General features: G+C 43.3%; 1 protein-coding gene across 5 annotated transcripts in view; it reads right to left on the bottom strand.

Moving 5' to 3' along the window:
• The window catches only part of grik4 (glutamate ionotropic receptor kainate type subunit 4), a 611,856-nt gene that overhangs the window by 191,349 nt on the left and 403,685 nt on the right, over nucleotides 1-16,822 (bottom strand). For all 5 annotated transcript variants that reach the window (XM_062961032.1, XM_003222804.4, XM_062961034.1 and 2 more), the window contains one exon: nucleotides 12,348-12,513. In XM_062961032.1, the coding sequence (XP_062817102.1) occupies nucleotides 12,348-12,513 (166 nt within the window). The remainder of the gene's footprint in view (nucleotides 1-12,347; nucleotides 12,514-16,822) is intronic.

The raw sequence follows: 16,822 nt of genomic DNA on the forward strand, positions 1-16,822 counted from the left end.
GTTAAAGCAGATAATATAAGATTATAAATGGGTTATATAGCTGTGTGGAAGGGCCTTGAGTCTACACTGCCATCTAATCCAGTTAAAATCTGATAATTTGTATTTTATAGGAGGTGTGGAAGAGGCCTAAGTGAGGCCTAACTCTGCCTGTCCCCTGGATGAGTGGGTTGCTAGGAAACCAAGTGGGTGGAGCTTAGCCTTCTAACTGGCAGCAATTGGATAAAAACAATTATTCCTCTCCCTCTAATTAGGACTTTATTTTTCTTTTCTTTTTGTTGTATCAACCTAGAGGCATGGATAATGGGTTGTGTTGTCAATTTTCGAGGCTGTGGGGTGTTTAGTTTTGTTGTTTTGGCGGTCGCCAGGATTCCATCACTGTTCCTTCTTTACTCTTTTATTGAACCCATTGGAGGGCCATTCTTGTTGCAAAGGCGAAGGAAGTTTTCTTGCTAAAGGTGGGATCAAACAGCACACAAGAGGCCACCTCCAGCATCGCTTAAGCTGTCAAAACAAGTGCTTAGCCGTCTTTCACAATTGTCTAGGTTTCAAGCCACCCACTGCTCACATTTTTCCCTGTGGCCTTCAACAACAACAACCATCCCAAAATGTGTGTTTTCTGGACACATTGTGCCGACGCTGAAAGGCTTTTTAATCCGCTTGAAAGATAACACACATTCAAAATGACTCAGATTGTTGCTCCGCTTAAAGAGAACTTTGATTCTAAATATAAGACTGGCTCTTTTGTCGTAAACAGAAGACTGTACATTCATGAGCACCAAGATGATACTTTTGATGTGCCAGATGCCACCAATTGTGGCTTCATTGAGGCTCCCAATAGGAACATGACTGTAAATTAAAGTCTTTGGAGACTTCTGGAGTTTTCATTTACCTCCATGTGATAAATTAATACGTCTTCTCTAGGCATTTCCTAGGTCTTCCAGCATAACTCCAACAGACAAGAGTTCTTTCTCCCATCCTGGACATTCCACAGATATATAAACCTCACTTGCCTCGTTTCCAACAGACCTCACAGCCTCTGAGGATGCCTGCCAGAGATGTGGGCAAAACGTCAGGAGAGAATGCTTCTGGAACATAGCCATACAGCCCGGAAAACTCACAGCAACCTAGTGATTCTGGCCATGAAAGCCTTCAACAACACATATTTGAAACTGTACTTAAATACAAAAATTAAAGAAGGGGAGATGTGTGAGTCTGAACTAGCCATGTTCCAAACTGTGGCTTTGACCTGTTTCACATTTGCTGTAGTTCAGTAACAACAACAACAACAAGCACAAGCACAACAACTTTATTTATATATTGTCTTATCTCCCCAAAGGGACTCAGGGCGGTGAAATTAAACTGTTGTCTGGTTGCTGACTGATATTATTTAGTACTAGCTTTGCCCGGCCACGCATTGCTGTGGCTTATGGGAATCCTTTGTTGGCCAGATGGAATAGCAGTGAATAGCCTTGCAGTCTCAAAGCCCGGCCGTTTTCTGGAGTAGCTGGAGCTTTTGTTGTATGAACGTAGAGGCATGGATGAGGGGTTGTGCTGCCAAGTTTAGTGTTTCTGGGATGTGTAGTTTTGTTGTTTTGTCCTAGGCCGAAATTTCATTACCCTTTTATATATATAGATTATAATGTTGTTGTTTTATTCTGTTTACACTGTGAATTACATTTTTATGTACCGGTAATTTACATTTTAATTGTGTTGTTGGGCCTTGCCCCATGTGAGCCGCCCCAAGTTGTTGTTGTTGTTATTATTATTACTGACATTATGTTCATGACGATTTTGGACATTTATTTTTGGAGGATTATGACTTCCTCAATTAGCCAGCCAGAATGGTGACTAGGTTAAAGCTAGGGTTAATTTCCTGCTAAACAGTTGTGTTTGGTGTAGGGACTTATAATAACCACATAACTTTCCAAAGCTCTGATCAATCCAAAAATTCCTTCTTTCCTTTCCTATGTTGTCGAAGGCTTTTATGACTGGAATCACTGGGCTGCTGTGAGTTTTCCGGGCTGTATGGCCATGTTCCAGAAGCATTCTCTCCTGACGTTTCACCCACATCTATGGTAGGCATCCTCAGAGGTTGTGAGGTGACCGTACAATCTCTGAAGATGCCTGCCATAGATGTGGGCAAAACATCAGGAGAGAATGCTTCTGGAACATGGCCATACAGCCCGGAAGACTCACAGCAAGCCTTCCTTCGAAAGGGTTGCTGTCAGCAGCTGAGCTCCCCTGTCCTCATCTCCTTTTAATCAAATCTAATCTTGTTCTAATTCCTATGTTGCAACTTGAGCTGCTCGGCTGCTGCGATTTAAGCACTAAGTAGTTTTGTAGGGACTCGAATATATGTAAATTTAAATATTAATCATGCACGTGAAGTTCTGATTCCAAGCTAGAGCTGTCAACTCTCGGGGTGCCAGCAAAAGTCTTGGGGAATCGCTGTGCTTCTCCGCGTCCTCAGGCAAAAAGACAAATCTCAACGCGAGAAGCATTAAGGGAGGGAAAAACATCTAATGTTTGGAATATGAGGTGGCTTTAAAGCTGGAACATCTATTCCCTGTTGGTCTCACCACTTTCCTCGTAAAGGTATTTGCACATTTTGCAGTTTATGCAACTTCAGAAACAAGGAAAATGATGGTGAAGGAGGACTCTTGGCTCGTTGTACCATTTCAAGCAAGGCTACCGTTGCCAGGTTTTTCAAAATGGTTTGGTTTCTTCCCCAGTTCTGTTTTGAGATGTTACCTGCAATACAAATCACAAGCTTTTGTCGCCAATCCTTGTTTCCACAAGCCACGTTTTTCAAAATCTTGTTCACAACTTGGGGATTGCCTGTACATAGATAGCTTGTACCTCTATTCCCAGGAAGAACTATCCTGAAAATGTTTCCATTTCATCCCAAAGGCATGCCTACCCTACCTTTTAAAGAAAGCTTGGAAAAAGTTAATTTTTGACATGTCAGTCCCAGAATATCCTGCATCTATGTTTTGCTAGGCTTTGAACAGAGGACAGGATTGAAAAAGGTCAACACTGAGTTCCAGTCAGTCCTACTGGCACAAGGCTTTAGTCATTGTGCCACCGGGGGCTCCTAGCAGTTTGAAAACATGCGATGCGAGTAGATCAATAGGTACTGCTTCAGTGGGAAAGTAAAAGTGTTCCATGTGCAGATATGAAAAAAATGCTGGCTACACAGTCAGAGATGTCTACAGATAACAGGCTCGTCAGCATGGAAAAATGGAACAACCTCCCCATGGATGGAGTTGAGCATCGCCTCCAGACGCCGGAGATAAAAAAAGGGGAAGACCTTTATCTTTGTGTATAGTATGTCATTGTGTAAAAGGCAGTGAATGTTTGCCTTATATGTGTTTCTGTAATCCATTCTGGGTCTCTCCGGGGAGATAAAGCAGAATATAAATAAAATTTATTATTATTATTATTGTATGACACAGCAAACAAGATAGATATGCTGGATTTCGTTTCACAAAATCACAAGTCGAACTCTTCCCAAGTGTCTAGGACTGTGTGATGTATTTTTGGATGATGCGTGCAGATCCCAGTCGGGTGGCCTTTTGCAGTTGGCAGATCGTAATTTTGTCAATGTCTATTGTTTCCAAATGCCGGCTGAGATCTTTTGGCATGGCACCCAAACTTTTTGGCATGATCACCATTGGGACCACCTGCACTGGTTTCTGCCAGAGTCTTTGAAGTTCAATCTTGAGGTCCTGATAGTGACTGAGTTTTTCCTGTTGTTTTTTGTCAATACGACTGTCACCTGGGATGGCGACATCAATGATCCAAACCTTTTTCTTTTCCACAACTGTGATGTCTGGTGTGTTGTGTTCCAGAACTTTGTCAGTCTGGATTCGGAAGTCCCACAGTATCTTTGCGTGCTCATTTTCCAAGACTTTTGCAGGTTTGTGATCCCACCAGTTCTTTTCTGCTGGGAGGTGGTACTTGAGGCATAAGTTCCAATGAATCATTTGGGCCACGTAGTTGTGCCTCTGTTTATAGTCTGTCTGTGCAATTTTCTTACAGCAGCTGAGGATATGATCAATGGTTTCGTCGGTTTCCTTGCATAGTCTGCATTTTGGGTCGTCAGCTGATTTTTCGATCTTGGCCTTAATTGCATTTGTAATAATTGCATCATCATCATCATCATCATCATCATCATCATCATCATCATCATCATCATCATCATCATTATTATTATGTCAGGAGTGACCTGAGAAACTGCAAATTGCTTCTCGTGTGAGAGAATTGGCCTACATTATTATTATTATTATTATTATTATTATTATTATTATTGACAGGAGCAACTTGAGAAACTGCAAATTGCTTCTCATGTGAGAGAATTGGCCTACATTATTATTATTATTATTATTATTATTATTATTATTATTATTGACAGGAGCAACTTGAGAAACTGCAAATCGTTTCTCATGTGAGAGAACTGGCCATTTGCAAGGATGTTGCCCAGGGGACGCCCTGATTTTTTGATGTTTTGACCATCCTTGTGGGAGGCTTCTCTCATGTCCCCGCATGGAGCTGGAGCTGATAAAGGGAGCTCATCCATGCTCTCCTCGGGTTGGATTCGAACCGGCAACCTTCAGGTCAGCAACCCAGCCTTCAAGTCATCCGTCCTGCCGGCACAAGGCTTTAACCCATTGTGCCACCGGGGGCTCCTAGCAGTTTGAAAACATGTGATGCGAGTAGATCAATAGGTACTGCTTCAGTGGGAAAGTTTAACCCACTCTTATTACACCTGATCCCCAACAATCCTTCCTCTTCCAGGACCCTGCTTTCTCCAATTACCACACACTCACTTTGTCCTCGGCCCCTGTTTATGGCTTTATCTTTCCGCCAGCAACTTCTTAACATCTGGCTTGAAGAAATTAGCAAACCACCCTGGATTCTGCTGACTTGAATCACAGTAAATGAGCAAAGATGTTTTGAGACTAGCAGGAGACCTCGTCTCCTCGGAGGCAGCTTTGTGCACGAGTATTTTAGCATTTTATGCCTAATTTCAATTTACATTCTGAACAAAATTAGATCCTGCTCTTTAATTTTACAGTCCTGCATTTATGAGACTTATTGGGAAACATCACCTACCTAACTGAGTGACTAAATGCAAGTGAAATTCATGCTGAGCCTTTGTTGCTTCTTTCTTGATTAGTCCCCACGCGCTCATTCTCTCTCGTTCCCGAACACACGGGCTGCTCATTTTGTTCCTTTTATCTACAGATATAATTCTAAAATAAAATGCAAAAAGCCCCCTAATCCAGCATTCAGGAAACGGGCAGCGGATGCCCACAAACATGGATATTCCGGTGCACTCTTGAATGAAGAGGACACCAGCCATGTATCTTGTTTTCAAATATCAAAGATACACTTTAATATTGCCCCCCATTTTATAGGGTTTAGTGTTTGAATGCGATCGGTTCTTTGTCTTCCCCTGCCCATCTCTATTTTACTCATGGATTTTACTCAGAGTTTTAAACTAATCAATTGATGTCTTGGTTTTAATAATTGTCATGTCACGTTGATTTATAACTATGTTATTATATTGTGTTTTTAAATTACAAACTGTTTTTCTTATGTAAGCCACCCGAGTTCCTTCAGGGAGATGGAGGAGGGGTACAAGAATAAAGAATAAAGTTATTATTATTATTATGAGGGTTGAATGAAAAGTAATGCCTCCACCTTCGTAACTCCTCAACAGATGGCAGTATGTGGCAGGTACTGGCTTGTTCAGGAGACTCTCCTCTACAGTTCCATTTGGCGGGAAGCCTTAGCATTGAACGGTTGTGTTGTTAAAGTACAAAGTGTGCAACCTTGCACAGAAAGGGAAGCCTTAGCATTTAACGGTTGTGTTGTTAAAGTGCAAAGTATGAAACCCTGGGCAGATGGTCAGTCAATGAGACTTAAGCAATGTGAAGTCTCTGAATTCTTGACAGCATAAGGTGTCACCCCAAAGGAGATTCATCAGAGAATGCAAGCTGTTTATGGTGATTGTGTCGATGTGAGTCTTGTGCGTTGTTGGGCGAGTAAGTTTAAAGATGTTGAGGTGGGAACATCTGACTTGCGTGACAAATAAAGAGTTGGACATCCTGTAGAATCATAGAATCACAGAATCATAGAATAGTAGAGTTGGAAGAGACCCCATTGGTCATCCAGTCCAACCCCCTGCCAAGAAGCAGGAAATCACATTCAAAGCACCCTCGACAGACGGCCATTCCAATAGCCAAGCAAAGCAATAATGTGACCCACACGTTCTTGCGAAATGCCAATTATGCTTGAAATTTCTCTCTGAGTGATACGAGTGAGTGACAGCAACCACCGAGTTTCACAAGCAAAAGCTTGACAGATTGATTCAGGACGATCGTCATATCACTCAGTGAGAAATTTCAAGCATAATCGGCATTTCACAAGAACGTGTGGGTCACATTATTGCTTTGCTTGGCTATCAGAAGATCTGTGCATGATGGGTCCTGTGAGACGCCGGTTGTGGAAACAGAGTGTCGACTTCTTCCGTGACAGCTTCAGAAAACTTGTTCAGTGTTGGCAGAAATGTATCCAATTGTCAGGTGATTATGTGGAAAAGTGAATAGTGGTAGTTAAAGAGCACATTCTAAGGATTATTTCGGCATTTGATTTATTAAAAAAAACTCCCATTCAAACTCAATTAACGAAGGTGGAGGCATTACTTTTCATTCAACCCCCATTGTATTATTATTAATAATAATCAATACTAATAATATTACAATATATTGATACAGTACAATATAGTAATTTATTACCAGTATTGTACTATGCTAATATAATATTGTATGTAAATTTAATTTGTAAGCCGCTCTGAGTCCCCTTCGGGGTGAGAAGGGCGGCATATAAATGTAGCAAATAAATAAATAAATAAATTATTATTATTATTATTATTATTATTATTATTATTATTATTATTATTATGGTTATATTGCAGTCAGAGATGAAAGTCTCCTTTGGAAGGCAACTCTGCTACTTTCCCCGAAGGATTTTGTCATCACGGAAAGTAACTTTTTCAAGTTTCAATTCAGCGGCATAGTGCCTCCAAACACAGTGGCTGCCCTACCCTGCATGCATTTGTCAAATCCTACATTAGAGCTCGATAAACCCATGGCCAGCATCGTGTACCATGGAAGCCCATTCCGTAAATTAACGATGTGTTGTGGGGAGAAAATACCACTTTCTGCCGGGCCGTAATTTACGGCCAATTTCATTGTGTGGCCATGAATTCTAGTGTGATGGGAGAGGGAGAGAACATTGCTCTAAGTTTCTCCCCCGTCTCTATAGGGAATGAATAGGTTTCTAAGCCATTATTGTGTTCCCGGCGTCTTTGCTTTTCATGCTAAATAGACTCGGGAGCTTGAAGTTTGTCTAGTAAGAAAGTTGTTGCCTCCCTTTGATCAGGCCGGTCCTGCGAAGAAAAGCACCGCATAGGCACACAGTCTGGTTTTCCTCTTTAATTTCTCTGATCTGCCTGGACCACGGAGGATCATTTTTCAGCTCGCAGACATCCTAGCCTAACGCCATGAATCCGTCCCTATCCAAAAGAGATTTGTTTCTGGCCTGATGATGAGAAGCTCAGAGTACATTCCACCGACAAAACAGATGCTTTCCACAAGGCTGTTTTTGCAGGCACAACATGAGAAGGGCTTACAGGCACTTTCTTTATGAAATACACCAAGAAGCCGAGAAGCAGATTTAGACATGATCCGCACAGAGAGCGGTGCCATTGCTCTGTGCTGCCCTCCGCATTGGTGCCCGATGGAAAGAAATGCCTTCAACTGGAAAATTTGGGATACTATAACGTCAAGCCATGCACACACACCGTGCCAAGACAATCCAAATTCTAGCAGATATGATGCCAATTTACAGTTGGGGGGGGGGGCATTTAGCCAGATACCAGTTGTACAAGTTCTCCCACTTCAAAAGATGAGAGAGGCCTGTAATTGACATCATAGGTAGACCTCCACTATGAGAGGCAACATGAGGAAACACATTCAGAAAATCACATTGTCTGATTTTTTATGAACTTATTTGCAAATTATGGTGGAAAATAAGTAGCAGCAGCACCAGGACCTGGCTGGGCGAGTGAGTGAGAAAGCAAGCGAGTCAGGGAGGGCCTTCTCTCACTCACCCTCCATCCCTTGCTCACTCACTCAGCCAGGTCCTGGCAGCACCAGGACCCGGTCGGGCGAGTAGGTGAGCCTTTGCCACCCTCTTTCTCTCGCCGGGCCTTCATCCCTCGCTCACTCACTTGGGCAGGTCCCGGCAGCACCAGGATCCGGTTGGGTGAGTGAGTGAGCCTTAGCCGCCCGCCTTCTCTCGCTCGTCCTCCGTCCCTCGCTCACTCACTTGGGCAGGTTCCGGAAGCACCAGGACCCGGTCGGGTGAGTGAGTGAGCCTTAGCCGCCCTCCTTCTCTCGCCCGTCCTCCGTCCCTCGCCCACTCACTCGACCAGGTCCTGGCAGCACCAGAATCTGGCCGGGCAAGTGAGTGAGCCTTTGCCACCCGCCTTCTCTCGCCCGTCCTCCGTCCCTCGCTCACTCACTCGACCCGGTCCTGGCAGCACCAGGACCTGGCCGGGTGAGTGAGTGAGCCTTTGCTGCCCTCCTTCTCTCGCCCGTCCTCCGTCCTTCGCTCACTCACTCGACCAGGTCCTGGCAGCACCAGAATCTGGCCGGGCAAGTGAGTGAGCCTTTGCCACCCGCTTTCTCTCGCCGGGGCCTCCGTCCCTCACTCACTCACTCACCCAGGCCCCAGCAGCACCAGGATCTGGCTGGGCAAGAGAGTGAGCGAGTGAGGGAGGGCCTTTGCTGCCTTCCTTCTCTCGCTCGCCCTGCATCCCTCACTCACTCATTCACTCACCAGGCCAGGTCCCAGCAGCACCAGGACCCGGCCTGGTGAGGGAGAGAGGGCGTCAGATAATATGGTTTGTCGGATTAGTGGATACACAGGACTCTACTGTATAAAAGTGATACTCTTCTAGACATGATGCTTTCTTCTCCCACATTCAGCTGTTCTTCAGACTAGCAATGGATGAGAAAAAAGGACTTCCTCTCTCTCTCTCTCTCTCTCTCTCTCTCTCTCTCTCTCTCTCTCTCTCTCTCTCTCTCTCTCTCTCTCTCCTTTTACCTTTCCAAAGAAAGGACATCCCCATAGCATTCTCCTTGTTCCAAATTTATGAACAAACAGCGTATTCTCAGGAAAGAGTGTCCCTCACTCTCCGGCCCAGCCAATAATCAGCTCACCCAGTCGAACCTGATTAAACCAATCAAACCTGACTCAATTAACGGCTGGGTGCCATGCTATTTTAAAAGTCATTTGGTTTCCGAGCTTTGCTATCCAGTTAAATGAAGGATCAAATTAATCAGAGATGGAATTAAGTGGCAAGCATTTCGGTGTGTCTTCGGCAGGTGCAATTCCCTTCAACTATGTTCCCGGGAGCTGCAGAGGCATATATGTAGATTTCTCTATTTATATAGATGAATATATGCGATACTGCTATGGGAATGTAGTCCATGTTAATGCCACCCCTATTAATAATGTCTCATCTCCCAAATGTTACATGTTAAGGAACTTACTGATACTTAACAGCACCATGTTTAACGAATTTATAAAATGCATTTGGCTGATACGGAAAAGAGAGTGGCTGCTGTTAAAGGGAGAAATGCACATATAATATATAGACATGGTATGGAAAAGAACTATACTGAGAATTCTTTCGACTGAGTAACAAAGTCACCAAACTGTAAATAATCAATAAGCAGTGGGATTGTGTACTTGTCAACACGTCAGCGTGCCTACTCAGTATTGTGCACATGCTATGACATATACTTATAATCAGAAAGAATAAAATATTCTCACTTAGAGGGGGAAAAGAGTCTAGAATTGTTCAGATTCATGTTATGTGTAGAGGATGAAGATTAATATCCATTATCCCAAATGCTTGCTTTTGATGGAATTCAAGTCTAAACGCAACATTAGTTTGCGTATCGTACACAGCTTGCGCACATTGCCTGAGTATAATTGTATACACAATATTTGTAATCATTTTGTGCACGAAACCATCTGAAAGTACAGTATCTCAGCTACCCATGTGGAGTATTTTGGGGGGCTGGATGAGGACTACCAAGTCTGTACTCCAACGTTTTCAGTAATGGAGAACAACTTACTTCATGGCCATCATGTTTATTCAGTTTTCAAGTTTCTTCTCTAGTCTCTCTGTGTGTGTTTTTAATCATGTCAGAATATGGAGCCTCCGGTGGCCTAGGGGATAAAAGCCTTGTGACTTGAAGGTTGGGTTGCTGACCTGAAGGTTGCCAGGTTCGATTCCCACCCAGGGAGAGCGAGGATGAGCTCCCTCTATCAGCTCCAGCTCCATGCGGGGACATGAGAGAAGCCTCACACAAGGATGGTAAAACATCAAAACATCCGGGCGTCCCCTGGGCAATGTCCTTGCAGATGGCCAATTCTCTCACTCCAGAAGCAACTCCGGTTGCTCCTGACACACAACAAAAATGTCAGAAGCAACTTGAGAACATACTGCAAGTTGCTTCTGGTGTGAGAGAATTGGCCGTCTACAGAGACGTTGCCCAGGGGATGCCCGGATCTGTTAGCTGGGAGGCTTCTCTCATGTCCCCACAAGCTAGAGCTAACAGATGGGAGCTCAGATGGATTCGAACTGGCAGCCTTTGTCCTGTTTTGTCTTTCAAGAACAGCCTTAAAACACTGTGATAAGTAAATGAAAACGGCTTTACTTCAGCAAAACATAGAGAACAGCACACTCAGTGGAATAATGCAAAAGGAAGCAAGAAAGACTTAGAGCAAGCACAGTTCTTAGTCTTTGGTAAATTCCCAAATCAAACAGCAGTCTTACTTCAGACAAAGAAACAGCTATAAATCCTTAGGAATAGTTTCCCAGATGCAGACTCGAAGCAGGCACAAGGGGAGCAAAGGCTTAGGCTTTAGAGTCAGTTTGTTACCAGCAAGAGCTGGCTGCACCTGCTTCTGCTTTATAGCCCTGAGTCCCCTCACAGATGCTAGGGTAGTTCCCAATTACTCAGCTGCATTTCTGGCAGCTATTCTAGCTGAACGATGTCTCTGCTCTGTTTCCTTTCGCCTCTCCTGAAAAGTGGGTATTTGCAAAATATCCTCCTCAGATTCCAACTCACCCTCAGATTCCTGATCCCCTTTCTCTTCTGAAGAAGAGGAATCCCTAACAGCCTTCAGGTCAACAACCCAACCTTCAGGTCAGCAGTTTAGCCGGTATGAGGGTTTAACCCATTGCACCACCGCAGCTCCATCTGTGTGTGTATGTGCCCTCAAGTCACCTGTCATGTTATGACAACCCCATGAATTTAGTTAAGTTTTTTTAGCCCCACCAGAAGAAATGAGATTCTGGTTGGACTATAAAGAAATGGACCCCGGTGATGGGGACACAACGGGTAGAACACTGGGGGAAGGAAAATATTTAATTATATGAATTGTAAAGATTTCTCTTTTCTTTGTAACAAAATGAATAGTAATGTAATAAAGAATTATTATTTTATTAAAAAGTAAAGTTTTCTTAGGCAAGTCTTACTTCAGACAAAGCAGTTTCCCAGATGCAGACTTGAAGCAGGCACAAGGGGAGCGAAAAGTCAGTTTGTTACCAGCAAGAGTTGTCTGCACCTGCTTCTGCTTTATAGCCCTGAGTCTCCTCACAGCTGCTAGGACAGTTCCTATTTCCTTAGCTGCATTTCTGGCAGCTATTCTAGCGGAACGTCTCTGCTCTGTTTTCTTTCGCTTCTCCTGAAATGTGGGTACTTGCAAAATATCCTTCTCAGATTCCAACTCACCCTCAGATTCATGAACACTTTCCTGCTCCCCTTCCTCTTCTGAAGAAGAGGAATCCCTAACAGCCTTCAGGCCAGTAACCCAACCTTCAAGTCAGCAGTTCAGCCAGCATGAGGGTTTAACCCATTGCGCCACCACAGCTCCATCTGTGTGTGTATGTGCCCTCAAGTCACCTGTCATATTATGACATCCCCATGAATTTAGTAAAATTTTCTTAGGCAAGGAATACCCAGAGGTGGTTTTGCCAGTTCCTTCCTCTGAAATAGAGCCCCATAACACCTGGTACATCTTTGCACCTAATGTAACGAATAAGGCAAATAACCAAGTAATTGTTAACTGATTTACATTTGTTGCCCTTTCACAACATTCAAAATCTGATGCCTGAAGCAACTTGCCACACACTTTGCTAAATGCTTCCCAGCCATGGTAAATGTTTCCTTCTGGGCAGCCCGCAAGACGCAACTTACATTCAGCTTTGGCACAGATGAGGCAGGCAGTGGTGCAGTTGAAGAAATTCAGGATCCCGGCCACGGCCACGCTGATGTCCGTGTTGCTGGGATGGAGGTTCAAGGTTGTGAATCTCTGGAGCTGCAGCTTGAGGAATTCTTCTGGGGCAACCTTGAAATGAGGGACCTGAGAAAAGGAGGAAGGAAAGAAAGAAAGGAGGGAGGAGAGGGAAGAAGGGAGGACAGGTGATAAATCGGTAGATACTAGCTAGATTTGATCATTTGGGGAAGGCAGACAAGAGTCCATTAATCACACCATTTCCCCTTAAGTAAAGAGCACAGCTCTCCTTAATTGCTTGCATTTTCATATAATAGAGTCATAATAGAATTGGTTGGCGTGTTTAGCCTGTATCCCACCTGTGGGTTGTATTTGAGGAAAACTGGCAAGGAGAGTAATATAGTAAGATCTCTGTATCCACAGAAGACAAAGTTTTGGGCTAGTTTGCTGAGACCTAGAACCAAGACCAATACAGGACCTTTCTTACATCTCTGTCAACCTTTAGACCAGTGATTCACAACCTGTGGGTCCCCAGATGTTTCAGCCTACAACTCCCAGAAATCCCAACCAGCTGTTAGGATTTCTAGGCGTTGAAGGCCAAAACGTCTGGGGACCCACGGGTTGAGAACCACTGTACAACACCATGCTGACTTTCTGGAACAGAACTACCCTTTCCCAAGCATATTAATATCATGTCAGAGCTTCTGGAAAGCCAACATTGTTCTCTTACCAATTTAGAGCGAAGAGAGTAATGCAACATCCAGCAGTGCAGACCTGGGATCATTCATATTTGAGACTGTGTCCACATTTGGTCAGCTAAAGTTAAAGGTTTTCCCCTGACGTTAAGTCTAGTCATGTCCGAATCTGTGGGTTGATGCTCATCTCCATTTCTAAGCTGAAGAGCCAGCGTTGTCCATAGACACCTCCAAGGTCAAGTGGCTGACATGACTGCATGCAGCATTGTTACCTTCCTGCTAGAGTAGTACCTATTGATCTACTCACATTTGCATGTTTTTGAACTGCTAGGTTAGCAGAAGCTGGGGCTAACAGCGGGAGCTCACCCCGCTCCCTGGATTTGAACCTCTGACCTTCTGGTCAACAAGTTCAGCAGTTCAGCAGTTTAATCCGCTGCACCACCAGGGGCTCCTTGGTCAACTAAAGAGATGCATAAACACTTCCTGGCTTATCAATTTACCAATATAATAATATATCATACTCATATTATACTATACTAATATTATAATATATTGTATATAGAATATAATAATAACACACTATTATACAATAATTGTATATTTATATTACATCTAATATTAATAATAATACAGTAGAGTCTCACTGATCCAAGCTAAACGGGCTGGCAGAAGCTTGGATAAGCGAATATCTTGGATAATAAGGAGGGATTAAGGAAAAGCCTATTAAACATCAAATTAGGTTATGATTTTACAAATTAAGCACCAAAACATCATGTTATACAACAAATTTGACAGAAAAAGTAGTTCAATACGCAATAATGTTATGTCGTAATTACTGTATTTACAAATTTAGCATCAAAATATCACGATATATTGAAAACATTGACTACAAAAATGCCTTGGATAATCCAGAACCTTGGATAAGCGAGTCTTGGATAAGTGAGACTCTACTGTATTGCAACATAGTCATCTGGTACACTATAATAATATACAATGCTTATATAGTGCTTATATTGTGCTATACTAATAATATAATATATGGTATGTATATATAAGTTGCAAGCTGCCCTGAGAAGGTCGGGATATAAATGTCGCTAATAAATAAATAAACAAATTATATTTTCTGTTCTGGAACTTTTTCCACCTCTTTGTCACCAGTGAAGGTATATGTGGCACTCTTGGTGACTTTTCCTTGATATTTCAATGTATTCCTTGAAACTAAACTAAGTAGACTGGGCCCTTGAGATCAATGCAGCCACTCTCTCCGCCATTGCAAGATCTCTTCTCTTTGGCTGCAACACTCTCAATCCCGATTATTATTCTCAGGGAACGACGGAGCTAGCCAGCTGGGCTTGTGCCGTGTTGCATTTGCAGAGAGGCATAATGTTTGCTCTCCTGAGGCACCGTAGCCACGAGTCCTAATAATAGCTCATTTGCCATTAATAAATCAAAGTGGTAACAGGGGAGTTGGGCTCTCTCCTTCTCTTTTTTGCTCTCTGTGGGAAACACAGACACATCCTGCCTTGAGAAGGGCTTGGAGCAGCTTCTTCAAAGACCGACTTCCTCTGATCATCTGGAGAACCTCATGCCAAGGGAGTGCCGTGGAAATGCAGATCCAAGAGGACGACATGGTTAAGGGTTGTTGTCAAATGAAGAAAAGGGAAAGAGAAGGGGGTTCTTTCTTTCTTTACTTCTTTTTCTGCAAAGTGAACGATCTGGAAGAAACGTAAAGAGGCCACAAAGGGAAACATCTGGTTATGCTGTGTTGGGGGAATGTCAAGACGTCTTCGCTTCCATTACCTGGGCTCCCGGAAGCGATTGCCCTGTGCTTGCGATCAACGCTTCTCTTGGGGCAAAGCTGTTAAGCAGCTTGCAGGGAGCTGCTTTATTGGAGGCATAAGCAGTTTGGCTGGTAATAGAAAAGTTAAAGAGCAATAAGTTGCTCTCTGCCTCAATTTGGCTCCGCAGACCTCAGCCTCGATTAAGAGGGAGGGAGGCAGACTGTGTGCCTCCAGGCAGCATCTCTTAACTATCGCAAGCAGAGAAACCACAGGACGGGCCTGTTGATCATCCAGAGAGCTGTTAGATCCCAGCCAGCCATGGCACTAGGGCCTGTAGTGATTCAGGATATGAACTTTGTCACAGATGATTTTGATTTTGAGGACTGTACTAACATTTTCCCCTCTACGGAGGGGCCTCTGCAGCTGCAGGTGCCCTGAAAGATTGACTTTAGAAACTCACTAATTGGGGAGGATTCTTCTACTCCTTCTTCACTGATAGAGCCAGATGTTGTTGAGACACCTGAGAATGTGAGTTTTAATCGTAGAGATTTTGTGACCAGAGAGCGAAGTGCAAAACAGGGGGTCCGCCAGAGCCAGAGATTAGCGAATAGATGGGATAATGGTTAGTGTTCCCATGAGAAAGTTCTGAGAGTTTGTACTCCCTAATTGTGGAAAGTCTGAAATCTGTTAAAAGTGTTTCACCCAATAGTTTTCTCGCGGTATCTACTTTACTTTTCCTTGAGAGAGGATTCCAGTCTCCAGCTCTTGTTTGCTTCCATGCCAAGTTTCCAGTTCCAGTCGGGCCATTGCCGTGCTGCGACTCTCAAGTAGACCTGGACTTCAATCCAGTTGTTTCCTTGTTCCTGATTCAAGATTCGTCTCAGCCTTGTTACCTTGCTACCTTGGATTACTACGAAGTATTTCTAGTGGACCTGAACTTTGCTTATGGCAACTCTATTATACTGACTCAATCTTTGGACAATCTATCTTCCTTAGAGAGAGCTATCGAGTTCTCATTGTGGATTATAATATTGGACCTTTTCTTTTACCCAATTGGAACTACCATTGACTTTCTAAAAAGAACTATTCCTTACTCGGACTTTATACCTAATTTCCTTTGGCTATATAATTGCTTTAATAAAGATATTGTGTGTTACATTGGCTCTTGTCTGGTTTCCGAGTGCTCACGCTGCCTTGGAGTGCAACAAGAGCACAGATGGACTATGAACTTGGCAGCAAACAGCATTGACTGGGTGAAGGGACCTGTCAAGTAAAGTCTCAGGTCAAACTCTGGTCTGCGCTGTGAGACCTTCAATGACCATTGCTCTTCTTGCTCTGTAACTCTGCCTGTATTCTCTGATCCATGATGCCTTTCTCCCACCTTCAGTCTGGATGATACAAAATATCTGTTGCACCTCAGCACTGGTTCACCTTGCTCTTAACACACACTCCACCACAGCAGACTTGGATTTTTTCAGTTTATTGATAAAAGATCATAAAATCTTAATAAAAAGCAGTAATCCAATGGCAAAGGCAATCTGCAGAATATAGTTCAAAGTCTCTGTAGAAAATAGTTCAAAGTCTCTAATATAGCAAATCAGTCCTGAAAAACAAGGTAGCGGAAACTCTAAAATACAATCCAAACACAGAATCTAGCCATGAACAAAAGCAAGAATCTTTTTCCATGATCAGAGACAAGGCAGGAATTAAACTTCCAAAATCAACGTTGCTTCGCCTGAAATCTTTCCCTGTTTCACCCTATTTAACCATGCTTACAAGCTAAGAAAGCATTCCTCTGACCTTGGGTTCCTACATGTTTACTAGCTACTCTTACAGAACGCCTGGGACAATGAGCTCTTAACCTTAACCTTGTGTCTCTATCTAAGGAAGACTCCTCTGACTCGCTGCCAGAGCCATCTGTACTTTGTTGATGTTCTAAATCTTGTGAAAGGTCACCCTTAT

This window comes from Anolis carolinensis, unplaced genomic scaffold (assembly GCF_035594765.1).
Source record: "Anolis carolinensis isolate JA03-04 unplaced genomic scaffold, rAnoCar3.1.pri scaffold_8, whole genome shotgun sequence".
NCBI classification, from domain to species: Eukaryota; Metazoa; Chordata; class Lepidosauria; order Squamata; family Dactyloidae; genus Anolis; species Anolis carolinensis.